At 37.0% G+C, this 25,288-nt stretch overlaps 1 protein-coding gene across 3 annotated transcripts in view; it reads right to left on the reverse strand.

Annotated features, from left to right (window-relative positions):
* Nucleotides 1-3,387: 3,387 nt before the first annotated feature.
* LOC148676351 (transmembrane protein 50B) overlaps nt 3,388-25,288 on the reverse strand; it is a 35,237-nt gene continuing 13,336 nt past the window's right edge. The window contains exons 3-7 of one of the 3 annotated variants that reach the window (XM_088606818.1): nt 13,292-13,404; nt 10,319-10,386; nt 9,402-9,494; nt 4,147-4,204; nt 3,388-3,686 (exon numbers count right to left, since the gene is read on the reverse strand). In XM_088606818.1, the coding sequence (XP_088462944.1) occupies nt 3,641-3,686; nt 4,147-4,204; nt 9,402-9,494; nt 10,319-10,386; nt 13,292-13,404 (378 nt within the window). In that variant the 3' untranslated portion in view covers nt 3,388-3,640. Of the gene's footprint in view, nt 3,687-4,146; nt 4,205-7,866; nt 8,398-9,401; nt 9,495-10,318; nt 10,387-13,291; nt 13,405-25,288 lie in introns of those variants that run through there. The other 2 variants (XM_088606834.1, XM_088606825.1) reach the window with 2 other exon arrangements.

Genomic DNA, 25,288 nt, shown 5'->3' on the forward strand with positions numbered 1-25,288 from the left:
ATAGTTTATTTACTATTAGTAAAAAAAAACACATTAACACATAGTTTTGCTTGAGATAAAATTATACTACTTCAAATTAAAGAGGGCAGAACAAAAACAAAGTTACTCCTGGTTATTATTTTATTTTAAATTTACATAGCTATCACAAACCCATTCGTGTTCACAGCATTAATAGTTACTACTGGATATTGAGGTGAACTGAGGATAAAATAATATTTTTTCAATACAACAACCAGGTGACAAGGCTACTCTTGCCCTGGTGTGGTTAGTGCATTGAGTACAAGTGGTGGTGAAAAAAGTTCATCTTTGAAAATACACAGGAAAATGAAGTGCACTATCGCTAGTACTAATAATAGCGCTATTTACTCACTACACCTTTCCAGCGAAGACACTTAGTGCTCTTGTCCGTATTAAAGATGTTATACCCCAGCACCTCTGGACTCAGGTGGCATAATTTTAAAGAGGGCACACATTAATACATTTGGCAATTGTAACATTGTTACAGCTATGGGCAGCCTTATTGAAGGGCAGGATGATCCTCAGTTTGCTAGGGCACAGCCGCCAGAGAGAGCCGACATGATCAGTGGAAGAACACCCCAGGGGTGTGACGTCTTAAGGCAGATATTAAATTTGTCCAATTAATCAGCTAATTAGGGAGGCACTGCAGCCCTCCTGGGTAAGAGGTTCGACACACCAGCCCCTGAAGAAATCCAGTGCAGGAAATGTTTACATGATTAAGACTACAAACCTTTCACTCAAATCTGTATCTCCTTTTGTCTATGATGTGTCTTTTGATACTCTGAAACTAAAAAACAGCAGTAATAAACAGGGTCTTCCCAAAATAATTTAATATTTTATTTTGCATCTAGCTTTTACTAGCTATAGCTTTATTTTCATGAACCTTGCCCAAGTCTGGAATTCTGTTTTCTATGCAAAAACATTTGTCATATCATCTATCATCCAAGTGTGCAAGAATTGCAAAATCTTCCTTTGAAGTATTGAGTAGTTAAAAGATACAGCTAATGTCCAGAGTGACTTTGAAGACTTCATTTTCCTGAACTTTGGTTGTCTGGGGGTTATTAGTGTACACTTTGACCTTAAGGTGCCATTACAGAATACACCAGCTAGGACCAAACATCAGCAAGGTGTCCAGAAATCAAACAAAACATGGGTGAGGTGAAAAAACAATTAATTTCTTAGGCGATACCAACTCCACACATGTACAAACAGTTCATTAAAATATAATTAAATGAACACAGAGACTGTCGTTTCCTGAAGACTGCACTTTCACCCTGTTTGAGAAATATTATCCCCTTTCCTCCAGCGAAAGAAGCAAGGGTGTCAAATTCAAAATACACCAAAAACATTTCAAGTTAACTGCCACAATAATAAAATAATTACTTTGTTGCATTAAGCATTTTTCTGTATGCTTTAACTGTGTAGCTATGTACTATAACTGGGTGACTGAGCAAACTTTGTAATTAATGTTGCATTGTGCACAACCGTCACATATGGAATTATACTTTTATAGCATTACAAGACGAGGGATTTCTAAATGTATCAATCAATTTAAGATCACTTGCAAGAATTTTCAGGTGATGGCAAAGAGTTTTGGGGAATTTTATTTGCTGTGGATTGTTGATTTGAAGTTACAGGTCTTTGAGGTCTTTTCCTGTGTATACAGAATACTGAATTTGGCAAACCCCCCTTTTTAAGGTGTTGTGCTTTTTCTAATTCTGAGTCCTGGTGAAAGTGCTGGGAGCACCAAAAACTATCCCTCTCATATTCTAAACTGAAATATTCATTCAAATAATTTAAATATAGTGTGCAATTCTCTAAGAACAAAACCTTAATATCCACATAAAGCCAAGAATATAGGATCATCACTGTGAGAAGTGTTGAGTTTTACAGGCCTGCAGAGAGGTATTGCATGTTTCCAGTTAATCCTATATAAGCAAGCAACAGGTGGAGCTGTACACAGGTCAAAAGCCCCTTGGTTGGGCCAAGTAATGCCAGTAAGAATTTTTTGGTATTAAATTGGCAAAAGAGTTTTCCCACAATGTCCTAACGGTAAGCTAAACTATTTTATCCTATTTATTACATTCACATTAATAATTAGGATTCATTTATGTCCTTCATGTTAATAATTGTTTGTTCCCTTCATATAAAAAATCAACTATCTCCTGGTAGCATTGTTTACCATGAATAAAAGTCAATCTGTTCTCTAAAGTCATGCCCAGGGACCTTGCTAGTCATTAGTCACTCTTATCCAAATTTCAAAGACCATTTTTATGATGTATAGATCATAATAATTGCTTACACTTACAGCACTTTTCTGGAGACTCCACTCAAAGCACTTTACAGGTAATGGGGACTCCCCTCCACCTTCACCAATGTGCAGCATCCAATATGTAGATACAACTCTCTTGTGTACATTTGATGTAGTTTGCCTTTTTTTAACCATTTTTTGTGCTTTGCCTGGCTATGGCATAGAGCAAATATGTTTTAAGTGGTTTTGTTACAGTACTATAAGCAGATTTTTAGGCATAGGATGTACAGAGTCAACTTGTGCCAGTCTTGGTTTGAAGCACTATATTGTTGCAGCAGCTCATCTGATGCCATTGTGTCTCTGCACATTTCCCCTGTCAGACCTTCAGATGTTCCTTTACATTGTAAACTAACAGTTAACCAGCAAATAAAAATAACTCAGTTTGTCAGATTTGGACAATATAATGGCCTGAACCTTCTCAGACCAAAGTGTCTTATTTTAACACCAGGAAATTGCTTCCACAAATCTCCCGCCTGACAGTTCATCCACTTTAAAAAAAGGCTCTACCTTTTTAAAATGCATTCTTCTGAGAAAATGCTGTACAGCACACTGAACTTTTAATATCACAGCTTTTCTTACAAAAAAATCTAAACCAAAAAAGTAAAATATACAAAATTCAAAGCAAGCTCTTTGATTTCTGTCTCCATCCACAGCTTTGAACTATTTTGCGTGTGATAAACTCTATGCTGCTGATCCCCCCAGGATTGACATTCATTCATGGCAGTCATTGTGTAAAGGTTTTACACACGTTCCAGAAAGAGATTTCTTTATTTTCAGTGTATGCCTTTGGAGAAACTTTTTTACGGCTATATTTCAGTAAAACGTGCTTGCTTTAAATGAAAGTGCAACCACCAGATGTAGACCTACCTGTCATACTGTGCTGCAAAACCTTTGAGTCTGTACATATACATACATTTATAAAAAAAAGTACTTTACACAATAGAAAGTAACAGTGAAAAGTACAATGCAAATACAATAGAATTACAAAGGAAAACAACTTTTTTACATGCTTGTACTGGACAAAGGCATTTAAAATTTGACCCTCCTCACTGCATACAACTTGTGGCTTTTTAAAACATTTGTTTCCAAAACACTCAAAGCCAAACAAGGCCTTCAGATCCTGAGAGGAATCCATGTTCACAATCTGACACAGGTGGAACAAGAGATGGTTGACACAGCTCACAAAGCGTCTCATGGGCAATTCCAGTAAGTTAATTAGACGCTTTCTCTTGTAGCCCTGGGTTTCACTCGAAGTGAGGTTTGATTGCTGAAGGAAAGAGGTGTGCTTGGTGAATCACAGAAAGGGTGGGGCTATGCCCAGAGGTCTTCTGTTCTTCCAAACTTATAGATGAGAGTGCTGGAAAAGAGACGATCTGTCACTGATCAGTTGACTGACATTTGTTTTTGGACAGTGCTTTCCTCAGTGCAACCGCCACACAGTGCTCTGATGAATTAGTAAAACCTCAAACAATACACAAGAATACATATGTAAATATTAAAAATAAATTAAATGTACTCTAAAACATAGTACAAAAAATAGGTTAGTATGATTTTAAATGGAAACAAAGTCTAAAAGATCTCAATGCTTTTGAAAGCCATAAAATGCTATTTAAATTTCTGTTTAGGAGGGATGAAACTGAAAACTACAAGACATTGCATTTTTTGAATGAATTACAAACACACCAGCACTACTAATGACACACGAGGACGGAAAGAAGCAGACAGGGGCACTAGAAAACCATGAACCAGCTGCAGGAACAGAACTAAAAAACAGTTAACCAGCAGCAGAAAGCAGTGAAAACAGCACCACATCTCACCTGAAGAATATCAGTGCGTTCTGAAAAAACACAGCGAGTCCAGGGTACACCTCTTTTTCTGCAATGAGAGACAAACCACACATTAATCTCAAAGCAGTCTGACTAGGATTTAGGGGGAAATGCCTTGTGCAGAAGTTGCAGAACCTGAAAGCTTCATCACATGTCCACTGGTTAAAGCATAATACAAGTAAGCCAGTGCTTTCCAATTCTATCCTGGGCCTCTTCTGCAAGTCTAGTTTCTTGCAACTTTTACATGAGAACTTTAAAAATCATACCCCGAATATACCCCAATCTGTCCTATAAGAGTAAAGTGTGTGCAGTTTTTATAGACAGAGTGAAGGTATGTTAAAGAAGAAGAGTGGCAGTTATTGCAGAGGATTTCCTCACTTGGACACATTAAAGCTGTTATGCCCCTTACAGGTGACATCTTTAGTTCAACATACCCTACCATGAAAACAAAGCAAAACAGACTAAGCAATCAGGTGATATGAAAGGCAAGAGAAAATGCATGTCTCCTGAAAGATTAATTGGACAGGAAGAAGCACTGAAGCTCTCCCTGGGGCTCTGATATAAAAAAACAGATTAATCATATGTTCATTTAAATTTCCATAGCAAAGTGATTGTTTTCACTGCACCCAAGAAAGAGCAGGCTGTCTGCCACTGTGTGATAAGCGTGGCCACTCAAAGACTTGATAACCATTAATAAATAAAGACGTGAAACAATGTGAAATTAATATTTTTTTACTTGGATTGAAAAACATAAAACATGCCCAATGTAGGATCACAGATGGACACCCATGACAGAGCAGAATAGAAATCTGTAATAAAATGATGCAAAATCTCCATCTTTATATATATTTATTGTGAATAATGTATAAAACCCTTTGATTGCTGAATCTCTAGAAGGAACAGCACCATCATTTTAATGTATGGAGTCTGCCATGTGAATATAAGAATAGAATAGAAAATAATATAAGCCTACTTTTTATAAAAGCCTTCTTATAAAAAGGACTTATAGAAGTACGTTAAGTTAAAAGTTTTTTTTACTTTTAACAAAAAGTAAGTTATTGCCAGCAACCATATCACCCTGCAACTCACTGAAGCTCAGCAGGTGTGAGCCTGGTCACTACCTGGATGGGAGACCTCCTGGGTAAAACTAAGGTTGCTGCTGGAAGTGGTGTTAGTGGGGCCAGCAGGGGGTGCTCACCCTGCGGTCTATGTGGGTCCTAATGCCCCAGTATGGTGATGGGGACACTATACTGTAAACAGGCGCTGTCCTTCGGATGAGACGTAAAACCGAGGTCCTGACTCTCTGTGCTCATTAAAAATCCCAGAGCGTTTCTCGAAAAGAGTAGGGTTGTAACCCTGGTGTCCTGGCCAAATTTCCCATTGGCCCTTACCAATCTTGACCTAATTATAATCCCCATCTAAGAATTGGCTTCATTACTCTGCTCTCCTCCCCACTGATACCTGATGTGTGTTTAGCGTTCTGGCGCACTATGGCTGCTGTCGCATCATCCAGGTGGATGCTGCACATTGGTGGTGGTGGTGGAGGAGAGTCCCCATTACTTGTTAAGCGCTTTGAGTGGAGTGTCCAGAAAAGTGCTATATAAGTGTAATTAATTATTAATTATTATTATTATTATCAAGTCTTGGCTACTTTTCAAACTTAATAATAAATTATTATTTTAAATAATATTTGTATTTATCCAGATCGGTCAATTGAGAACATAAAGAACTCATTCATACACCTACAGTAGTTTGTGTTAGGAGAAAAATATTGGGCTATAAACAGAACCCTACAGAGAGGCCATTCCAGAGCCATACAGAGTTTTACTGTTACTAATAGTTGTCGTGACAGAAGTCAGTGACAACACAACTTAATATAATTCTACTGAAACAACCTGTGTGCTCCACATCATCATCAATAATAACTTCCAATAAATATTTTAAATGCCTCGTCTTTCTACTGATTTCCCATCCTACTCTGTTCATTTGCATCTTCTTAATCTCACAGCCCAAAAGAATATCTGGAAAGTTTTAGCGTAAGTTTAATGTAAATTCAATTAATAAAAACAGAAATTAAAATGAAAGATAATGAAATCCATGTACTGTAATGTACTGTATTGTAAGGTTTATCCATCAGGTTCAGCGCTAAAATGAGCACATGATTTAGAAATTAAAACTACAAAGAAAACTCTGCTTGGATTTTCTTTTCAAGTGAACATGAAAGGTCTCAAGCTCATGGAATATATCTGTTATTAAATAATCTTTGTATCTATTTTTCCTAAGACAGCACTCTTCCCTGTGGATCAGAACTTTCAATCCCATTTCCAAGTTGACTGATAGACAAATTCCCTAACAATCAACACACAATTAACACGGTATTGCTGGGGCCAAGTGGGCTGGAGCAGTGTTGCTGGCCCCAGGCAATACTCTATCTGCTGCCAGGCTCTGTGGAACAGGGAAGCAGAGTTGGGGGGGGGGAGGGACTACAGTGGCTCAAGGCCCTGCCCCTTTGCCCCCATTGGCCAAGTCCCCCTTTTTGCTTGTAGAAAAAAAGTCCAACAATTTTTTTTCTGCCACATGAAGGTTCTGCTTCTGTATTTAGTATGAATTTCCCATATGGGAAAAAAAAATTGGACCTAATTGATCTCATCCATGCATGCCTTCTGTCCGTTGTAAAAAGCGGAGAAAAAAGCAGCGATAAGCAACGTAGGCTACTACACCTGTGGAAGTTGTAATGTTTCATAGCCGTTCAGGGACGCCAAATATGTAATCATTCATAGCCGTTCATGTAAATGTAGTGGCTCTCTGAAGGCACCAGTTCTGTAGGGTTTGGGCATTTACTGAGACAATGATCAATTGTAGCAGTAAATCACAAAATTGATTCTTTTGATGGCTTTAGAATCCAACCATGCGACATAACTCAAACAACGCACACACACAGGTACTAATACACGAGGATACATTAATTAATACATAGAATATGCATATAAACCTAACAGATCTTATCGAGAGGGTTCTCAGAATACAAAAGATATATATTCCGTCAGTTACAAAGTGTTACACATATCAAGAGGACATACGTTCAGTATATCATTCATTAAGACCGTTTCATAAATGAACTTGGTTATAACTTCTACGTTAGATACTCAAACAAGTACATAACTCTTAGGAATTAAATTGATATCAACTGGTTTGGATAACAATTGAATTCTCGAGCAGTAATGCACTGAAGTTGAATACTCATCCAATTTCTGGGGATTCAGATCTCCTGCGGGCACAAAAAAACAGTTGCAGGCTGTTGCTGTCCAATCCGCGCTCTCTGGCTGTGTGCCAGGCTGTGATGTGCGGCTTGCGACGGTGCGCTGCTGATGCTCACTGACCGGCTGGTTAGTGTTGGCTTTAACTAGCAAAATTTGTGCATAGGAGAAAAGATGACTGTGGGTCCCAGCAAGTCAGGAAGAGGACCGGTTCGTTCCTGATGAAGAGCTAGTTCTGAATAGTGATTCAGCTGTCCACAGTTCCGACCTGTTCACGAGGCCTGCTGCTGGTTACTCTCTGGCAACCTCCACTCTAGACTCTTAGAACAAAGGAAACCTGGAGGAACTTCAGCTCATTGATTGGCTGAAAGTTCCATGGGCATCAGAGTCCCACGTGGGTTACTCGGCCCTACCAGTCCCTGATTGGTTGATCAAGGTGAGATATGAGTCACTTACTCCTGACACTTAGGAATGCAGTCCAGATGTCCATCTGGCACTCCCTAGACAGATAGGCGCCAATGGATGACCATTGATCATGATAGCCAGGCTTAGCTAAGTGCATCCCCCTTTGGGAGCTGTCCTAGGACCTTAAATCACCCTGCATGAATAGTCTCTCTGTGGCTGCACCACAGAGATGAACAGAGAAATGGGGCCTAATTTGGGAAAGCTCAGAAACACTTAATTCTTTCTTATTAATAAGCCTCGCCGCTACAAAGTCGTGTTAAACATTTTTGAACGGTGAGAAGATACACACATTTTTCAGTAGGACTGTTCAGAGGTAACATACCAAGGGTGTCATATTGAGCACTTATTGTTCAAGGAAGATTATTTTCATTCACCTATTCTTAGTTTGCAGACTGACGAACTTGCCATGTTATTGTCTGCATGGCTACTTAGCTAGCTTGAGACTTCTTTAAGAAAATTTAGTTAACTGAGTAGACAAAGCAGTCTTTTGTATATGATATAGACAGCTAAAATACATATTCTTTGTTGTATATATATATGGTTCAGTCACAGAAACAGGAGAGTATGAATTCAGAAAAAAGGAGAAAAAAAAGAGAAAGAATTATGGGAGTCAGCTAAAGAGAGTACATTGCTTCATAACTAGGTCACAATTGGCGGAAGACAAACAGGTAAATGGTCATCAAAAAAGCCACTTCCTTAGGCTACATTCTACAAACGCCTCAATAACAGCCAGTAATACTACTACACTACTACTACTACTAATAATAATAAAGTTTGGGTCACATCCAAACGTCCTGTAAAATTAAACAACACAGAAATACAGCAGGCACTGATTTGTGTCCAGGATACTCTAATGTAACAAATCCTGCCCAGGAAAGTGTCATTTCTGCCCTTTTGAGCCACTGCCCACCAAAAGGTCTCTGCACGTCTCTGCTGTGGAGCTCTCTGCATTACAGTGAATGGCTGAGATAGTGGACATCTCACTACACGCTCCCCGGTGTAGTGTTTCGAGGCGGTGTAGGGCTTGAGTTCTGGCAATTTCAGATTGACAGGGTGTAAAACAAGAACTAACAAAATGGCAACTTCAGACTTAAACCTATCAAGCCACCCTGCTTCTTCCAGTTATTTTGTTGATTTGACTCAAGGATCAAGTTGCAGATAAGAATGAGATTACCCTGGATTCATTTCCCTGATTCAGCAGTTCTTTTTTAAATATTTAAATAAAATACTTGTTTAATAATAAATACACAGACTATTAAATAGAAATAGATCCAATGTGTGCCTGCAAAATGTTTTTAGTTTTATGTTAAGACCGACAAAAACTTTACTTAGACATCTGTTCTGAGCTCCACAGCAAAAAGAACTCACGTACAATACAGTATGAAGGACTGGCTATATTTTAGTATCTTATCAAGTGGAAAAGAACAATCCTCACATTGAGATCAAAATTTTTCAAGTTTCCAGACAGCCTAGTGTCAGACTGGTGGAAAATGAAATCTAACACCTAATTAAAAGGACACTTACTCTGGACAACGAATGCTCCAAAGAGAATCCACATGGAGGCAATGAGAGACCCAAACATCATCATGAAACCAATGAACAGCCAGATTCTTGCCCCTAGACAAAAAAAAATCTGGTTTCAGATTAATCCTTAAAAAATAAGATAAAAACACCAGATTTTTTTTCTTGACAATAAACAATAGTGTAATTTTATAAATGTGTCCTTACATTTGGTTCAGACATCAAGAAACTCTAGGACACCTGACAAACCCACTGCTACTGTCGTGCCAGTAATTTCACCCCAGAAAGCCCAAGGTGTGAAGACTAAACCACAAAAAGCTGAACTACTGTATCTTCAAGGACTACAAAGACAGCCTGTCATTAACCTTAAAAAATGGAGTCTATCTACTTCACTTACTTATTAGTATAACTACCCCCTGCCTTTTGTTTGCTTTATGAAATTCTTAGGATCAAAGTTTAATGATTAAAATAAATGTAGAGGTGAAGTGCAAGTGTTCAACCTGTACCACGGCCTACTATTTTAAAATAAAAAAATGCAATGGCTGATACACATTGTTCTTAGAGTACTTGGGAATTAACCCTTATTGTAAATTTACTATATAATATGTATATAATATATAATATAAAAATTTAATATGTAATAGTATTTTCTATTAACAGCCACTTGTATTTGTTCCATGAGCACAAAACACAAACCTCGTGGCCTGTAAACACATCACATCATGCTTTGTCAAATGTGTTACATTACAATTTCCATCAGCACACTATTAAGAAGTCCAGTGCTGACCTCACACAACACACATTATGCCTTAGGCAGAACCTGACAAAAATATCTACGTTTTTCAGGAGAGAGCTTCAACAAGGAACAGCCAGTGGTAAATTACACTCCATCCTGTCACAGCTTGCAGGCTGTTTCTTACCTGTTCTGCCGAAGCAGCCTTCACCATAGCTGTCCCCTCTCACCTGGCCATTGGACACTGCATTAATCCTGGAGAGACAAGTACTGTATGTTCAATAGGATGAAAAAATGCAGCAGTGTTTAAGAAAATGTAAGATTTATGTTAAGAATGTAGATTTATGTTCCTTCAGATGATAAACCTTTTTTTCCTATCAAGATATAATATATATTATAATAATGCTGAAAGGAAAAGAAAAGAGACACTATGTTTTGGCTGTGGAGCCTTCTTCAGCTGAATGTTGCGTCTCTTTTCTTTCCCTTTCAGCTTGGAACAAACCTTTACCTGTTCCTGTTCTACATAATGCATTGGCCCAGACTTCATTAAATGAGTTTATCACCGGTCAGAAGCATCTTTAGTGACCCTGACCAAAAGGTGTATAGCTGTACTTTAAAACCTTTCAACCTGTACAGGGGCACCAAGCAAGGGTGTCCCCCATTACCTGTCCCCTACTTTCAATGGCACAAACCAGCACTTATGGAGCACTAATGAAGACAGTGGGCTTCATTGTTTGTGCAGTTTGTAGGAGGCCAAATATCTGATTTGGAGAGCGTTCCAATCTCTCCTTGGGGTCAGTTCTCTTTTATTCTATACATCTTCTTGAATACATCTTCAAGAAGAAGATACATCTTGAATACATCTTCTAGAATAAAGTAAACTTTATGGATGATTCCAATATATGGAGTTGGTTAACACTTTATTACCACTACTGTATACAGTGGATATAAAAAGTCTACACACCGTAATTGAAATTGCAGGTTTTTGTGATGTAAAGCCAGAAATCAAGAGAAATCATGTCAGACATTTTTCCATTTTTAATGTGACCTTGGTAATAACTACATAATTATTAGGAAAAATAATTGAACTTAAAAAACCTACAACACCCTGGTTGCATAAGTTTGCACATCCCCCCCAACCAATACTTTGTGGAAGCACCTTTTGCATTTATTACAGCAGTAAGTCTTTGTGAATAAGTCTCTATCAACTTTGGACACCTGGACTTTGCAATTGTATCCCACTCTTCCTTGCAAAAAAGTTCAAACTCCTTCATATTGCCAGGGGATCTCCTGTGCACAGCCCTCTTTAGGTCATACCACAGGTTTTCTATGGGATTGAGGACTGGGCTCTGACTGGGCCATTCCAAGACTTCGATCTTCCTTTTCTGAATCCATTCCTTGGTTGACTTGGATGTGTGCTTTGGGTCGTTATCATGTTGGAAGGTGAAAATCCTCTTCGTCTTCAGCTTCAGCTTTCTGACAGAGGACAGCAGGTTTTGTATAAAAATATCTTGATATTTGGAGCTTGTCATTATCCCATCTATCTTGACTAGAGCCCCTGTCTCAGCTGAAGAGAAGCAGATCCAAAGCATGATGCTGCCACCACCATGCTTCACAGTAGGTATGGTGTTCTTTGGAAGATGAGCTGTGTTGTCTTTGAACCAAATAAATATTTTAGAATTAAGGCCAAAAAGGTCAACCTTTGTCTCATCGGAACCATAAAACATTTTCCCACATGGTATAGGGTGACTGAATGCATTTTTTTGCTAAATTTAAATGGGCTTGGATGTTTTTTTTTGTGAGAAATGGCTTCTGTCTTGCCACCCTACCCCATAGCCCAGACATGTGAAGAATCCGGGAGATTGTTGTCACATGCAAAGAGTGCAGTCCAGTCCAGCATTCCAGTCCATAAATCCCTGCAGCTTCTTTAATGTTGCTGTAGGCCTCTTGGCAGCCTCACTGATAAGTTTTCTCCTTGTCCTGTCATCAACTTTGGAGGGTCATCCTGATCTTGGCAATGTCCCTGTGGTGCCACATTTTCTCCACTTATTGAAGATAGTCTTCACAGTGCTGCATGGTACATCCAATGTCTTTGATATTCTTTTATACTCCTCTCCTGATTAGTACCTTTCAACAATAAGATCCCGTATATGTTTTGTCAGCTCCTTGCGGACCATGGCTACCCCAGAAGGATGCAACCACGGAAGTTTCAAGGAAATCCTACAGGAACAGCTGATTTTTATTTGGGGTTAATCAGAATCACTTTCATTGATGGCAGGTGTATGCTACTTACCTTTGAGCATGATTTTGAATGTGACTGAGTAACTCTGAACACAGCTATTATAAAATCCCCATTATAAAAGGGACGGTACACTTAGCGTATGCAACCAGGGTGTTATAGTTTTTTTAATTTCAATTATTTTTCCTAATAATTATCTATTTGTTTTTCTCTTGAATTTTGTTGGTTGCAAGGTCAAATTATAGATGGAAAAATGTCTGACATGACCTACTGTATCTTGATTTCTGGCTTTACATCACAAAAACCTGAAATTTCAATAAGGTTGTGTAGACTTTTTATATCCACTGTATATCAACTTCATACCAAACATCCTGTGCCTAACATGAGAATATTGATACAGTAACTATTATCTGCACCAGATTTTTTTAGTCATTTGTAATTTAGGAATCTGATTTCTAATTTATTATTGATTAATGGTCTCCTCAGTCTTACCCATCTGCTTTGCATGCACGTAAATAGTAACATTTTCATCTCTATAAAAGTGTTATAACTTTTTACTTGAACAATCTGGAAGAGTTTTGTAACAGTTGCTTGTTTTTTTAACTCAATACATTTCAAATCACAAAAGGAACAAGAAAAAACACTCATATAATAAAGAAAACCCCAATAAAACCTCTAGTTTTTGACATTCTGATTTACTCCTAGAGTAACAGTTAGCCCTCATCTCTGTCTTCAACTCAGCAAGTTCAGTCCATCTGGAATGATCTGCAAGTTCACTACTTCTCCTGGGCAATATTTCAAGAACTGTGACTGCATCTCTTTAGAGCACTGGTGGCGAAAACATGCCAACTGGACAAACGGTTGTCAACTCTTCACACCGTACATCGCGAACAAGCAGTGCTAAATCCTCAGCTCACTCACATGAAGAAGGCAATGGTGGAGAAGACGCCGCAGGTGTGGAAGGCGTGGTTCAGCTTCTCGGGGTCGTGATACACCACAGCCGCATCGATCATGATCCACCAGCCTGTGAAGAACTGTGGGGGCCAGAGACCAGACCGAGGACTGATGAGAATAAGGTCAACCACCCCTCAAACCCAAGATCACCATCAACACAATATCATCCTGTCATGACAAAATCCTTGAACATTAATGTTGAGGCACTAGGATGTGCTGTCAACAAGATCCCATTTACACAGAGCAAATATATAAATAAAACACAAAGCATGTTATGCAGTAAATGCTTTTTTTAAATGAAATATTGTAAAACATGTAAAACTGGGCTACATTAAAACATTTTTTTTCTGCTCTTCCAGTATCAAATTTTGTCTTTCCACAAGGCATCACAAGAAAACCAAATAGTTGTCAGCACCTTTCTCTGTGCTGTATTACTCATAGTATTTTTCTAGTCACAGTGCTTACTAAGCAAATTTACCTTCTTGGACCTTAAAAGAAACAGTGTTTTCTTAAAAAATAGTTTCAACTCTTGAATATAATGAACTCTTGAACAATAAGTTTGAAATTAGCATTAAACCTATCTGAGAAAGTGAATTTTCATTTAGTTTATTGCTTCAAAGGGATATCTATACAGCATTAAGAATGTTTTTCAGTTTCATTCCCATGTGTACAGTGTCCTGTAATTTGTTTTTTTATCCCTTGGCAATCTCACATTTTTTTGTTCAATTAGTTTATTGGATTTTCAGAGAAGACAAAAGACTATTACATGGTACCATAAACAATAACAAACAAATGCGAACAGTCATCACGCTATGGCAGACTTGGCACCTAAACAGCCTGTATAAATCCAATATTAATATAATAAGGGGATGAAAGGAGAAAAAAGGAAACCAGAGGGGTAAAAGAGAAAATACAAGTAAAAAGAGAAGAAAAAAAGAGTGAAATTTGTGTAAAGCCGGTTCGTACAACCTGTATGTCGACTGTTCGTTACAGTACCATTTTAAACTATTCTGCAACATATTAGAAACGTGATCACAGAGCACGCCATCCTACAAGCTCTCTCTGATCACTTTGAGACATTTTGATACAGAGTTTCTATTCGTGCTTTATACAAATAGAAACTATAAAAAAACAAAATAAAATACAAATTAATTAAAAGAATATCATAAAAGAAATAATTAAAAACAATAAAAGTAAGCAAAAGCAAAGGAAAATAAAACAGTTTTTAACTAAGATTTAAAAATGGCTAAGGTTGGGGCATATCTAAGATCCTTCGGGAGCTGGTTCCAGCTGTGAGCAGCGTAATGGCTAAATGCCATTTCACCATGTTTAGTTTCAACTCTAGGCACCAAAGCCTTCTTTGTGTGTCAAGGCTCCACAGCCGAAACCTTGTGGTGTTTCTTTTCTTCTCTTTTCATCATGGAATAAACCTTTACTTGTTCTTTTGCAGCCAATGCATACTGATGCAGCTGTATACGCAGCCACATACGCAGCCTTCAGTTTCATTTCTGCATATGTGGCTGTTCGTATATAAAAAACATGCACATTAAAGACTAAACTACATTTTCACAGTTGATTTTTGTTTGTTAAAGCTGATTCTGTAGGGTCTTTCACCATACAGCTAGAGTCAATATGCTACTGACAGCAACACAAAACAGGAGGAACTGGCACTACAAACAACACAATGATTTGTCATTGTTAAAAGCTGGTTTGCGGTGCTTCTGTTTCTGAAATATAAGTCTTTTTGGGGGGCGACATCGCATAGCCCCCTCGAAAACTGCACAAGAGAATCAAACTGGTCTTATTCCTTTGCGCCATGTTTGTGTGTTTGAACAAGTATTTGAATGCTGCTTTGTATTCTGAGACATCAGTTTTTTTTTTGGAGTGACGTCAACCACAAAATTCCCCATTTTAATATGTACTGTACAATGTATTTGTTTCCTGTTTGTTTCATATAATGTGTGCTTCAAAGAAGTAGTTGGCACCACCAACTGATGCAAAATGCAATGGGGATATTATATAATGTAGATAGAACAGAGAGATAACAGCTGAGTGATAAGCAATGTATCCTCAATCCACCCAAGAATCAATGATCTACAGTACAAGTTCTAATAGTACAGAAACATAACAGCACAATACAGCTAGTCTTATTTTGATCTTCAATTTCATCTGGAATTTCATATAATCAGAGGGATTTCCTGGTTTTGTGAATCATGCACATCAGATGGCTGCACTCTGTTTAAATACACGCCTCTTTTGTTAAAAGGGGGCGTGAAGTTACAGTAACACCAAGCAATCCATGTTGTATTAGAAAGAATTGTCAATTTAACAAAGAATTAAGATACACATGCATAACAAGTACACACAAATATTACAAACTATAACATTACATAACTGTAACAATTCCTTTCAATTAACATCTGCTTTAACCAAAAAATAGAAAAAGTTAAGTCTCAATTTTCATTCAGAACTGTTAAAGTTTTACCATGTACAGTACAGTGTTGTTTTGCTCACTTATTTTAAAATACAGTTAACTTAGTACACACCATAGTGGTGCCAGTATGAGGATGGGCATACCGTATACTGTATTACAATATCTGTTACTTTTCTATGTTTCTGTATTAGTGATGTGAATAAGTGATACACAGGAAACCAAAATAAAACACTGGTCCTTTAATCTAAGAAGTTAAATTAATTTGTTGATTTTAATTTGATTAATTATACAATTGGCATACAAAGCAAGAAAGGAACTGAGGTGTTCACTGAGTAGTATTAAGTCTAAGACACATTAATAATGATTGGGAATCATCTGGTTTACTTTAAGTACGGGAACACAGAATAAAAAGATGGGACAAAAAGACGAAAACAGGAGAGGAGAGAGGAGATGGGATGGACAGAAAGATATAAGGAGAAAGAAGATACAAAACAAGGTGGGAGGTTCTTGTTCCAATCAGGCTTTAAAATGAGATTTACTAGTTAAGTACGTATTTGAACCTTGTTAAAAAATATTGCGATTCTGTTGATTTAGGAAACTAATTTCCTTTATGAACAATCCCTAGGTTAAAAACGTTATTCCTGATTAGTGGATGTATTTTTTTAATAGTGATCCCGATTTATAAAGATTTAATTCTAATTCATATTCTTCAAAAGGCAGATTAATTTCTTGTAAGCCTGTGTAGGCGTCATATAGGACTTGAATACTTGGTAACGGTCTGCGCTTTTTCCTGGTTGGTCAGGATGTAGGCCTTTGGGATGCCTATTTATAAACTGCATGTTATATTTTATGTCGTGTTTTTAAGTGTTATTTTTATTGTTAATTAATAATTGTTTATCTAGGTTTTCCAAATTTAAAATTATTTTCACCAAATCAGTGACAAAAAACGAAGATCTTAAGTGCCTCTAATTATACCAACCGCTTGAGTATATTCTTGGCATAACCTTTCCAATTTGGGGGGAATTATTTTATTCTAATGCTCATTCTATTATTGGTATTTTCCCATTTTTCTTAACCCATATTTGTAACAACATTTATGCTGATATTGAAAAACAATGTTTCTTTACTGTTATTTTATTTCTACATATTCCTTTTTAAAACCAGTGAGAAGGAAGAAAATCCTGCATTGTTTCAACAGCGCTAAAAAAAAAGTGGTCAAAGTTTTCCTACTGTATGGAACAACACCAAAGGGCCAGTTATTGCCCATCTTAAATGTTTCTTACTTTCCTTCAAGTCTAAAAAGAAATTAAATCAACATTACTCAAGACCTGTGGTAATCTCATGTCAGTCTCAAGATCAGGGTTGAAATATTCCCTGAGTATTATTTCATTCTCTGTTCCGTTTTCAGTTGCCGAAATTTAATCTGTCACCCTTTCTGAAAGCCAAAATACAGTAACTCATGTAAAACATGTTGAGACAAGAAGGATCAGATAAGTTACTGGCAGCAACTAATGTGGTCTACAGAGTGTGTCACTCTCTGTTACTGTAACTTCACGCCTCCTTTTATCAAAAGGGGCGTGTATTTTCACAGAGTACAGCCATCTAATGTGCACGATTCACAAAACCAGGAAGCCACCCTGATTACCTGAAATTCCAGATGAACTTGAAGATCAAGATAAGACTGTAGCCGTTCTGTGGGCGGATATAAAGCATTCACCCACTAGAATGTGGAAGATGTTATGAAGTTATCAGAGTATAAACATTTAATAATTAAACAGTCCTAACTCGCCATATACAGGAACACAGAATAGGGAAAAAAATGTTTTCTTCTTCTCTGTCAATACTTAAACCAGTTATGTGCTATTAACTAAAAAAAATGGGGCTTACAGACAACAGAAGGTCCAGTTATGCATTATGGTTAGGGACCACTAAAGTTCAAAACATAGTGAAACCACTTACTCTGGGGAATATTTCCACATGGGAATAATGTAAAATAGGGGTGTTAGACACAGGAAGAACATACACTTCACCTATGCGACTTAATGCTGGGAAATTTCTCCCATTAGAAACAATGGATTATTGTGGGGATAGCTACTGTTCTGTCTTTTATATACAGTTCTACTGTATATGTAACATTATATGCATACAGTTTTTCAATAAAACTTCTGATTTTAAGGACCTTTAAACCATTTTTACTTAAGAAAACTAATTGAAAACCATTTCCATCATGTAAAGTAAAGTATGTGACAATTTGAAAACATTTTTGTGTAATCTATTATAATTTAGATATAATTTGATCCCACAAACCATTTTCAAGATGCAGGATATAATTATAAACTCATTTTACTTAACCAAACTCTAACTGAGTTCTTGAATAAGGTTAAGCATTGTGTTATGATGCTCAAAAACGTGTTATAGCACTGTGAACCCCTTTGATTGGGAAACTTCCATCATCGTCACATTCATCATCCAATATTTGTCTACCTCTGCAATTTCATAATTTCTCAAGGGCATAGGGAACAGAATGTTCTTAACTCTACAACAACCCTACCACATCTTCATCTACGTCAGGGGTCAGCAACCTAGAACATGCTATTCAATGAAAGCTCTGAAAAAATAAAAATAAAAAAAGCGATTGACTTGGTTTATTTACTTTTTTATCTTTTTAGCGGAGCTAGCCTATTGTTTTCGCAGGAAGGTTTGTAATCCATGCTGCTGAAAGTATTTTTCACTCTTAAGTGTAAAGTCACCTATTCTGGAAAAATGGTGGTTACTAAGAAAAAGTTAATGTTTGCTTATTTCATCCCTTTTGGAGAGATGAAGATGGATGTGTTCAACATGAAGACTGTGCTGCTTGTGCTCTATGTTGTGAGAGTGTTTTTTGTCACGCATCCAGTGTCCAATGACATTGTCAGACAAAACACAACTTCAAGAATGAGGAGGACAAGGCTAAGTCTGTCAAACGGACAATACCGAGGTATAGAAAACAAAGCAGCATCTTTACTAATATCTGTAGAATTCAAAGATCTGGATCTGCGAAACACACCTGAGGCTACTGAAAGCGTTCAAAGTGTCTAAGTCATGATCTGTGGAAAGTTCCTGCCATTGAAATTTGACTGTTTGAAAAAATGCCATTTTCACTGCTCTCAGAAAGTAAAGGTATTTTCACACATGAAGTCAGTTCCTCCTGAAGCTAGTTAACAACTTTAGACTCATAGGCCTGCGGGCTGATTAAAGTGTCAACCTAGGCATGTCAAACTCAGTGGGACACCCAAGGAAAGTTTTGAGTCTTCTTTTACTTCCTCAAGGAAAAATTTAAAAATTGAAATAAGATTGGTGAACTCAGCAAGGATCACATTAAGGTTAAGACAAGCATATTAATATATTAATTTTAGATATTATATTTTAATATTAAGTTTTTATGAATCGAAGCAAAATCTAAGCATTGCTATTATTTACATTAAAAAAGTATCAATGGCACTCAATTTAATTTAAAAAATGGCTGAGCTAACTTTTGGCATGACCCTTCCGAAAGGCTACAGACTCCTGATCAACATTTTCAAAAGCCTTTTTCTCTATTTCACTTTGTAATGTTTACATAACCTATAGATTTTGGTCAAAACTGATCATTCATTCTACCCCAGCACTTGATTGGATCAATCATTTGCTTAATAAAAAGTGGATAACATATGTGGATGTACATTCTAGATGTCTGCTCATTGAACATTTAAGGCCAGCTGTAACATGCACAGGGCCATGACTTTCTAGCACCAGGGCTGCAGACACCTGGATTAATATAAATGATCATTATCAAGACATCCAGGGATCAGATCTTTTCTTTAGTACTAACTTACTAGATGTTACTGTAAGCAAGCTGCTCAGGCTCCTTGTTTTCAGCTTGCCAGATGACATTTTTGAGGTCTTGTATTAAGTGACTCAGCAGCAGCAATGGTCGATACACTGTACGTGCCTTTGTCTCTTTCATTTGCTTAGGACAAAATCTTCATCTGTGATGAATTACTGTTTTTTTCTTAATTTGGTGTGAAAAACAGGAAGTCCTGAACCAGTAATAAAGGCTTAACATGACAGGCAGCAGGAAAATCCTGCAGGGGTGTCCACCAAACACCCCTGAAACAGTTTATCAACCATAAGTGCCCAACCACCCCCTCAGTCGGACATCAGAGGAAAGTTTTGAGTCTTCTTTTACTTCCTCAGGGAAAAAATTAAAAATTGAATGAATACAAACCACTGTTTTTGTACGTGTGTGGAATCCACCCACAACTTCCCCTTTTCTGTCACAATGCTGACAATGCTTAATCATAAACCCCTGTGGAGCTGTTAAGTTTACAGCTTGTGGCTATTTTGTGAAAGTTTCACTGTGTCAAATGTACTGGACATTAGATCCTAATGGAGCTGGATCATAAGAACTCACTGGGTCCATTGCACTGAACAATAATCCTGCTGCTCTACTTAGTAAATGAACAGAAATTAAATTTCAATGTAATAGAATTCAGATACAAAAATAGCTAGATCATAAGATCATAAGATCATAGTGCCTTATTTACCAGAAGATTAATTCTAATTAACAGAGTAAGTAAGGAAAAGAAGTAGCTCAGTTCTGACTTACTGGTATTAAATAAAAAAATAAAATATTCACTTGACATACTGTATGAGACAGTAATTCTACATGAAAGGGTATATCATTTTTTTTGCAGCTACTTTTACCACAATTTAACACAAAGCAACAGTAACACAATTTGGTTCTGCAGCTTTTAAAATAACCACACTCATCTTTACAGAGTAGGGAAAAATAATTTGCCTTTCTGCAAATGGTAATAAACAGCACACATGATTAACAAAATTGTCTCTGTAGAACTAATAAACTTCTAGAAAAGAAAGAGGAATTAATTCTATAGTATATCAACACAGGAGTTCCCGAAAGTACCCGAAAGCATAAAACAAAAAGGTGAACCTTATGAGCTGATTCTGAGAAAATACCTAAAAACATAGTCAAAGTGGCAGCCACCTTACATGATTTGTTGGCACTTACAATGTCAATTAAAAGAAAGCAAGTTCAAGCAAGAAGCATTGTAATTCAATGGACCAAATTAGAAATCGTAGTGAAGTACCCAAGGAGCCACTTTTCTGAGACAACACTTATTGCTGACACACGACTGAGCCTCAGGAAAGAAAATGGCTGGCTTAAATGTTGTATCACATTTGAAAATACAGCTGCCACAATTACGGAATTTGTAAAATGTATATTATTGGTATAGAAATTGATAGAGAAGGGCTTTTCCGAATCAGCCCCAAAACACAAATTTGGTTGCCAAGATGGCCAAAACAGAAACAGAATACAATACAGGGGCACACTGCTGCAATAAAGAGTGCTCTCTCTGAAGGGTTTCTGAGTGACATCAGAGTGTGCTGAAGAGGATGGTGTTCAATTAATGCAGTAAGCTGTAGACTGGGGTTACCCTGTACTAAAGGCATAGGTAGACAAAGATCAGAGGGATGACTGGCTGAGACTTTGTATCAACACAGTAAAAACAACAGCATTCACAACAAAAAGAGACCCAGTAAAATTCTCGACCACATTAGGAACTACAGCCGATTTGTGTCACTTAACCGATGCTGACAATATTCAGCATGTTAATGGCCTGCATTGCCCTTGCACTAATAACAGGTCTGTCAGCTAGAGAGCACTAACATAAAAGAGACAGAGGATACCCTTCACCAAGTCCATCGAACAGAGTGGGTAAAGAAAAGGGACTGTGCAGCCAGGGAAACATCCTACAGCATATGACTCCTGACTGTTGAAAGCTTTCACTTCCTAATGTGGAATCACTAACCTCACTCAAGGTAATGCTGCACTTAAATCCACACTGATCTCACAATGTAACACCCACAGCAATAAAGCTTTAGCTTTACATATTGAATGAAATACTCTCTAAACTGATATACTGTAGCTGCTAAAATAACACATGCATCCTGTGAGAGTCAATAACATGAAAGTGGCCCTATAATGGCAGAATGTAAAGCCCACCACAAGGAGCCAAATGTTTAATGTTCCATCTGACAAGAGCTCGAGTGCCTCACAACATAGACAGGCAACTGATAGGGATAGGGATCCCAGGACTGCACTTCTTCACATTTTAATTGGAATTCAAGCACAGTGGCATCCACAGACAGGGACTATATATTGGCGTTACATGTTGCAGAGTTGAGACGAGGCAGTTAAGCTTTAGTAATCAACTGATGGTGGGGAACATACTGTATATCTAGAATTGTTTTGGTGATTCTCAATGAAATAGGAGACACAGCTAGATATGGGAGACTCCATTGCATCGTTGTATTCAACCAGGTGCTCCTTCCAAGATGTACACTCCTGTACACTATAATCAGCTGAAAGACTCCACCTACACTCTAGTTTGCGATCAGTATGATTGCCTTCGTTGAGCACAAGTGCTCAGTATGCCATGGGGCATGGCAAGTACAGATTTTAGGGGGGATGAACTGAGAACAAGCCGTGTGAGACCATTGCATTCCAACAAAGCTACAGAAGAAGCTACTTAGTTAAACAGGAATGATGTGAATCAATGTGGAACTTATTAATTGTGATACACAGTAGACTGCAAATCAGAAAACTTGCTTAAAAAGCATTATGGGAGGGGGGAGGTCCTATAAACTGTAACAATTATTGTACACTAAGGAAAAGAGACATTTAAAACTATACACTCAAAAGAAGTATGCAGAAGACAGTAACCAGACATTTTAAATAAGTACCTTTTAAATAAGAATCAGGCCCAGCCCTGACCACGGCCAGAGGAGTGAAACCATACCATGGTGGAATAATCCGGTTAAACACGTAAGCAAGAGACTCTCATTTCATCTGTGATAGGTTTCAGTCGAGCACAGAAAGTCAAGCTTTTTTCTGTCAGTGATGTACTAATTTAGTAAGACTGACATGATGTTTGCAGAAAGGTTTTGTCGAGGCAAAGGGTGAAAAGCTAAGTGTGTTCCAGACACGGAAGGCAGCATAAATGGTTAATGTCAACAACAGAGCAGGACAATTTATGTAAACACAGGAACAAACATGAAGACAAGAAAGGAAGAGAAAAAGACAAGAAGAGAAGTAAATAAGGACAATCATCACCATCATTCATCTTTCCTCTAATGTGAGCTGTACGATAACATCTCCTTAAATCTGAGCTTTATGAAAGCTTGCAGTGTTATTTTGTAAGAAAAATCACATTTTCCTTTATTTTTAAAATACACTAAATACATGCTAAAATACACCTCTATTACTTGTTTGATGCTTTTGCTGGAATAGGGAAATTTTTTCCCATTCATTTGTGAACATCAATTTAAAGACAAAGATTTAGGCCTAGTAAGGATGAGTTTTATTTATTAGCAAACAGGTTTTTTTCCCTCTGGGTTTATTAAGGTTTTTTTGTCTTCAGATCCTAAGGATAGAATTCTGGATTTCTATGTCTATAGAATCTAGGCCTCTGAAATTCAGTGGAATATCCATTCATAGTGTTACCGTTGTATGGTGTGCAACGTATGTTGTATACAGTACCTTCTGGATGCTATTTATCATAATAAAACTTTGTTTTCTTGTCTACAATCATTATTCTTAATAATTATTAATCTTATTAAGATAATCATTATTCTAATCTCTGGAACAGAGATAATAAAGTACATGCCAGGTACAATTTGGTAATCCCTGACCTTTGAGGGTGAAATTATTTTTCTTTATTATTTGCTTACATAGCAAACTGGCGTCAGAAGCTGATTTTGTTATTGATCTGACAACCTCTGACATACTATATATAATAACCACACCCTTCATTTGTAACAGTATCATATTGTTATGGATCTTATAGAGTCAGCAGGGATTAATCTCATACACCATTTTATTTCTTGGTCATTTAAAACAAAAATTGTAACTCTGAAGTAGGGGAAAAGTAATACATTTTCTCACTTTCATATTAGACAATGTTAAGAAGAACAATTGCAACTTTGTTGCAACTCATGAGTTCTTTAAAGTTTAAGACTAAAATTCAGTGGCTATTACTGAAGAGCATATTTTGATTAGGGAACTGTTTTTTTATTAATGATGGACACATCTTATTGAGGTGAAAAGACTGTGTCTAGGGAACATTGTTGGTCTGTTACTGAACTGGGTTTGTAAGGCAACAAATTACTGAACAAAAAACACTTATGGGACGAATCACCTCTCAGGAAGAGAGTTTGAAATCCATGTGTATCTCATAAATAAGGGTGATTTCCACTCTTTGTGATACTTTCATAGGTCTATTTGAGAAACTTCTGTGCAAAACCCAGAATAAAAAACAGGTAGGCAGAAGCAGGGATTTCAGGCACTCAGAGAGAAGAATGAGGAGGAAACAGAGAGAATCAACATTAAAGATGGGACTCTAGCTAACCGTGTCTAAGAAAGCTTGCTGTCTTTTATTTTGGGAACTCTGATTTCCTTTACAAGGATTTCCCCAACTAAAGACCTTCTCTCCGGGTCAGTGCAGTGTTAATTTAGTCACCAGTTTTTGTTTTAGTCAAGTCGACTAAAATGTCTATGAGTCATATTCATTTTCTACTCACCCACTTTTCATTCCATCCAGTCAACTACATTTTGACTATAATTACTCTTATTTTTTGTCAGCTAAAACAGAATTATTTTTAGTCACATTTTAGTCATGCTGTTTAATTTATTTGTATAATAAAATGCATACAGGTTTTAGTTTTGTTAATTTAATTATTTAGTTTATTTCTTGAAATATTAAATTCAGTCTTGTTTAATTTACAATTATGGCTGTTCTAATTGGATAGGCTTTTAATTTAAGCAATAAACGTGTATAAACAGATTAGGAACCTCATCTGTCACTCATCTGATAAGGCTAACCAAACCAAAAGGATCAAAGTCTTGCAAAGTTGCACAATCTAAAGTGTATTTATCCCCAGAGAGGATAAATATCAAATACAATAAATAATTGTACAATAAAGTGTAAATGATCTTATACAGAGACATCATGTGAATCTTTCCTAATAGGAAAATCTATTTTGGCACCTAATATTGTGGCACTTACTAATAATTCTGTCATTTTATATAAGTTTTTATAGTTCTTTTTTCAAAGCAACTATTTTAGAAGTTTCAAAGCAGTATTATTAGAAATCTATTCAATAGGGGCCACTTCAAATACTGAATTTGCAATAACTATAGGGAAATTATTACATGAGCTACTTATACTGTATATTATGAAATATTATAAAAATATTTAAACCAGACAGGGCAAGCTATATATATATATTCTTTAACTAACTGGTATAATATTATTAATAGCTGGCCCTATCGATGCCATATTATTACAGTCACAGAACTACCGTAGTCCAAGAGTAGTCTAAGTGTTAATTACATTGTTCCTAGTATCAAGCTTTCAGGTCTGTCACAGTACTTTCACACCACACATTTTTCTGAAACAATAAGACAGAATACCTGCACGTGTTGGTGC

Source organism: Lepisosteus platostomus, chromosome 2 (genome assembly GCF_059453375.1).
Source record: "Lepisosteus platostomus isolate fLepPlt1 chromosome 2, fLepPlt1.hap1, whole genome shotgun sequence".
In the NCBI taxonomy this organism is placed as follows: domain Eukaryota; kingdom Metazoa; phylum Chordata; class Actinopteri; order Semionotiformes; family Lepisosteidae; genus Lepisosteus; species Lepisosteus platostomus.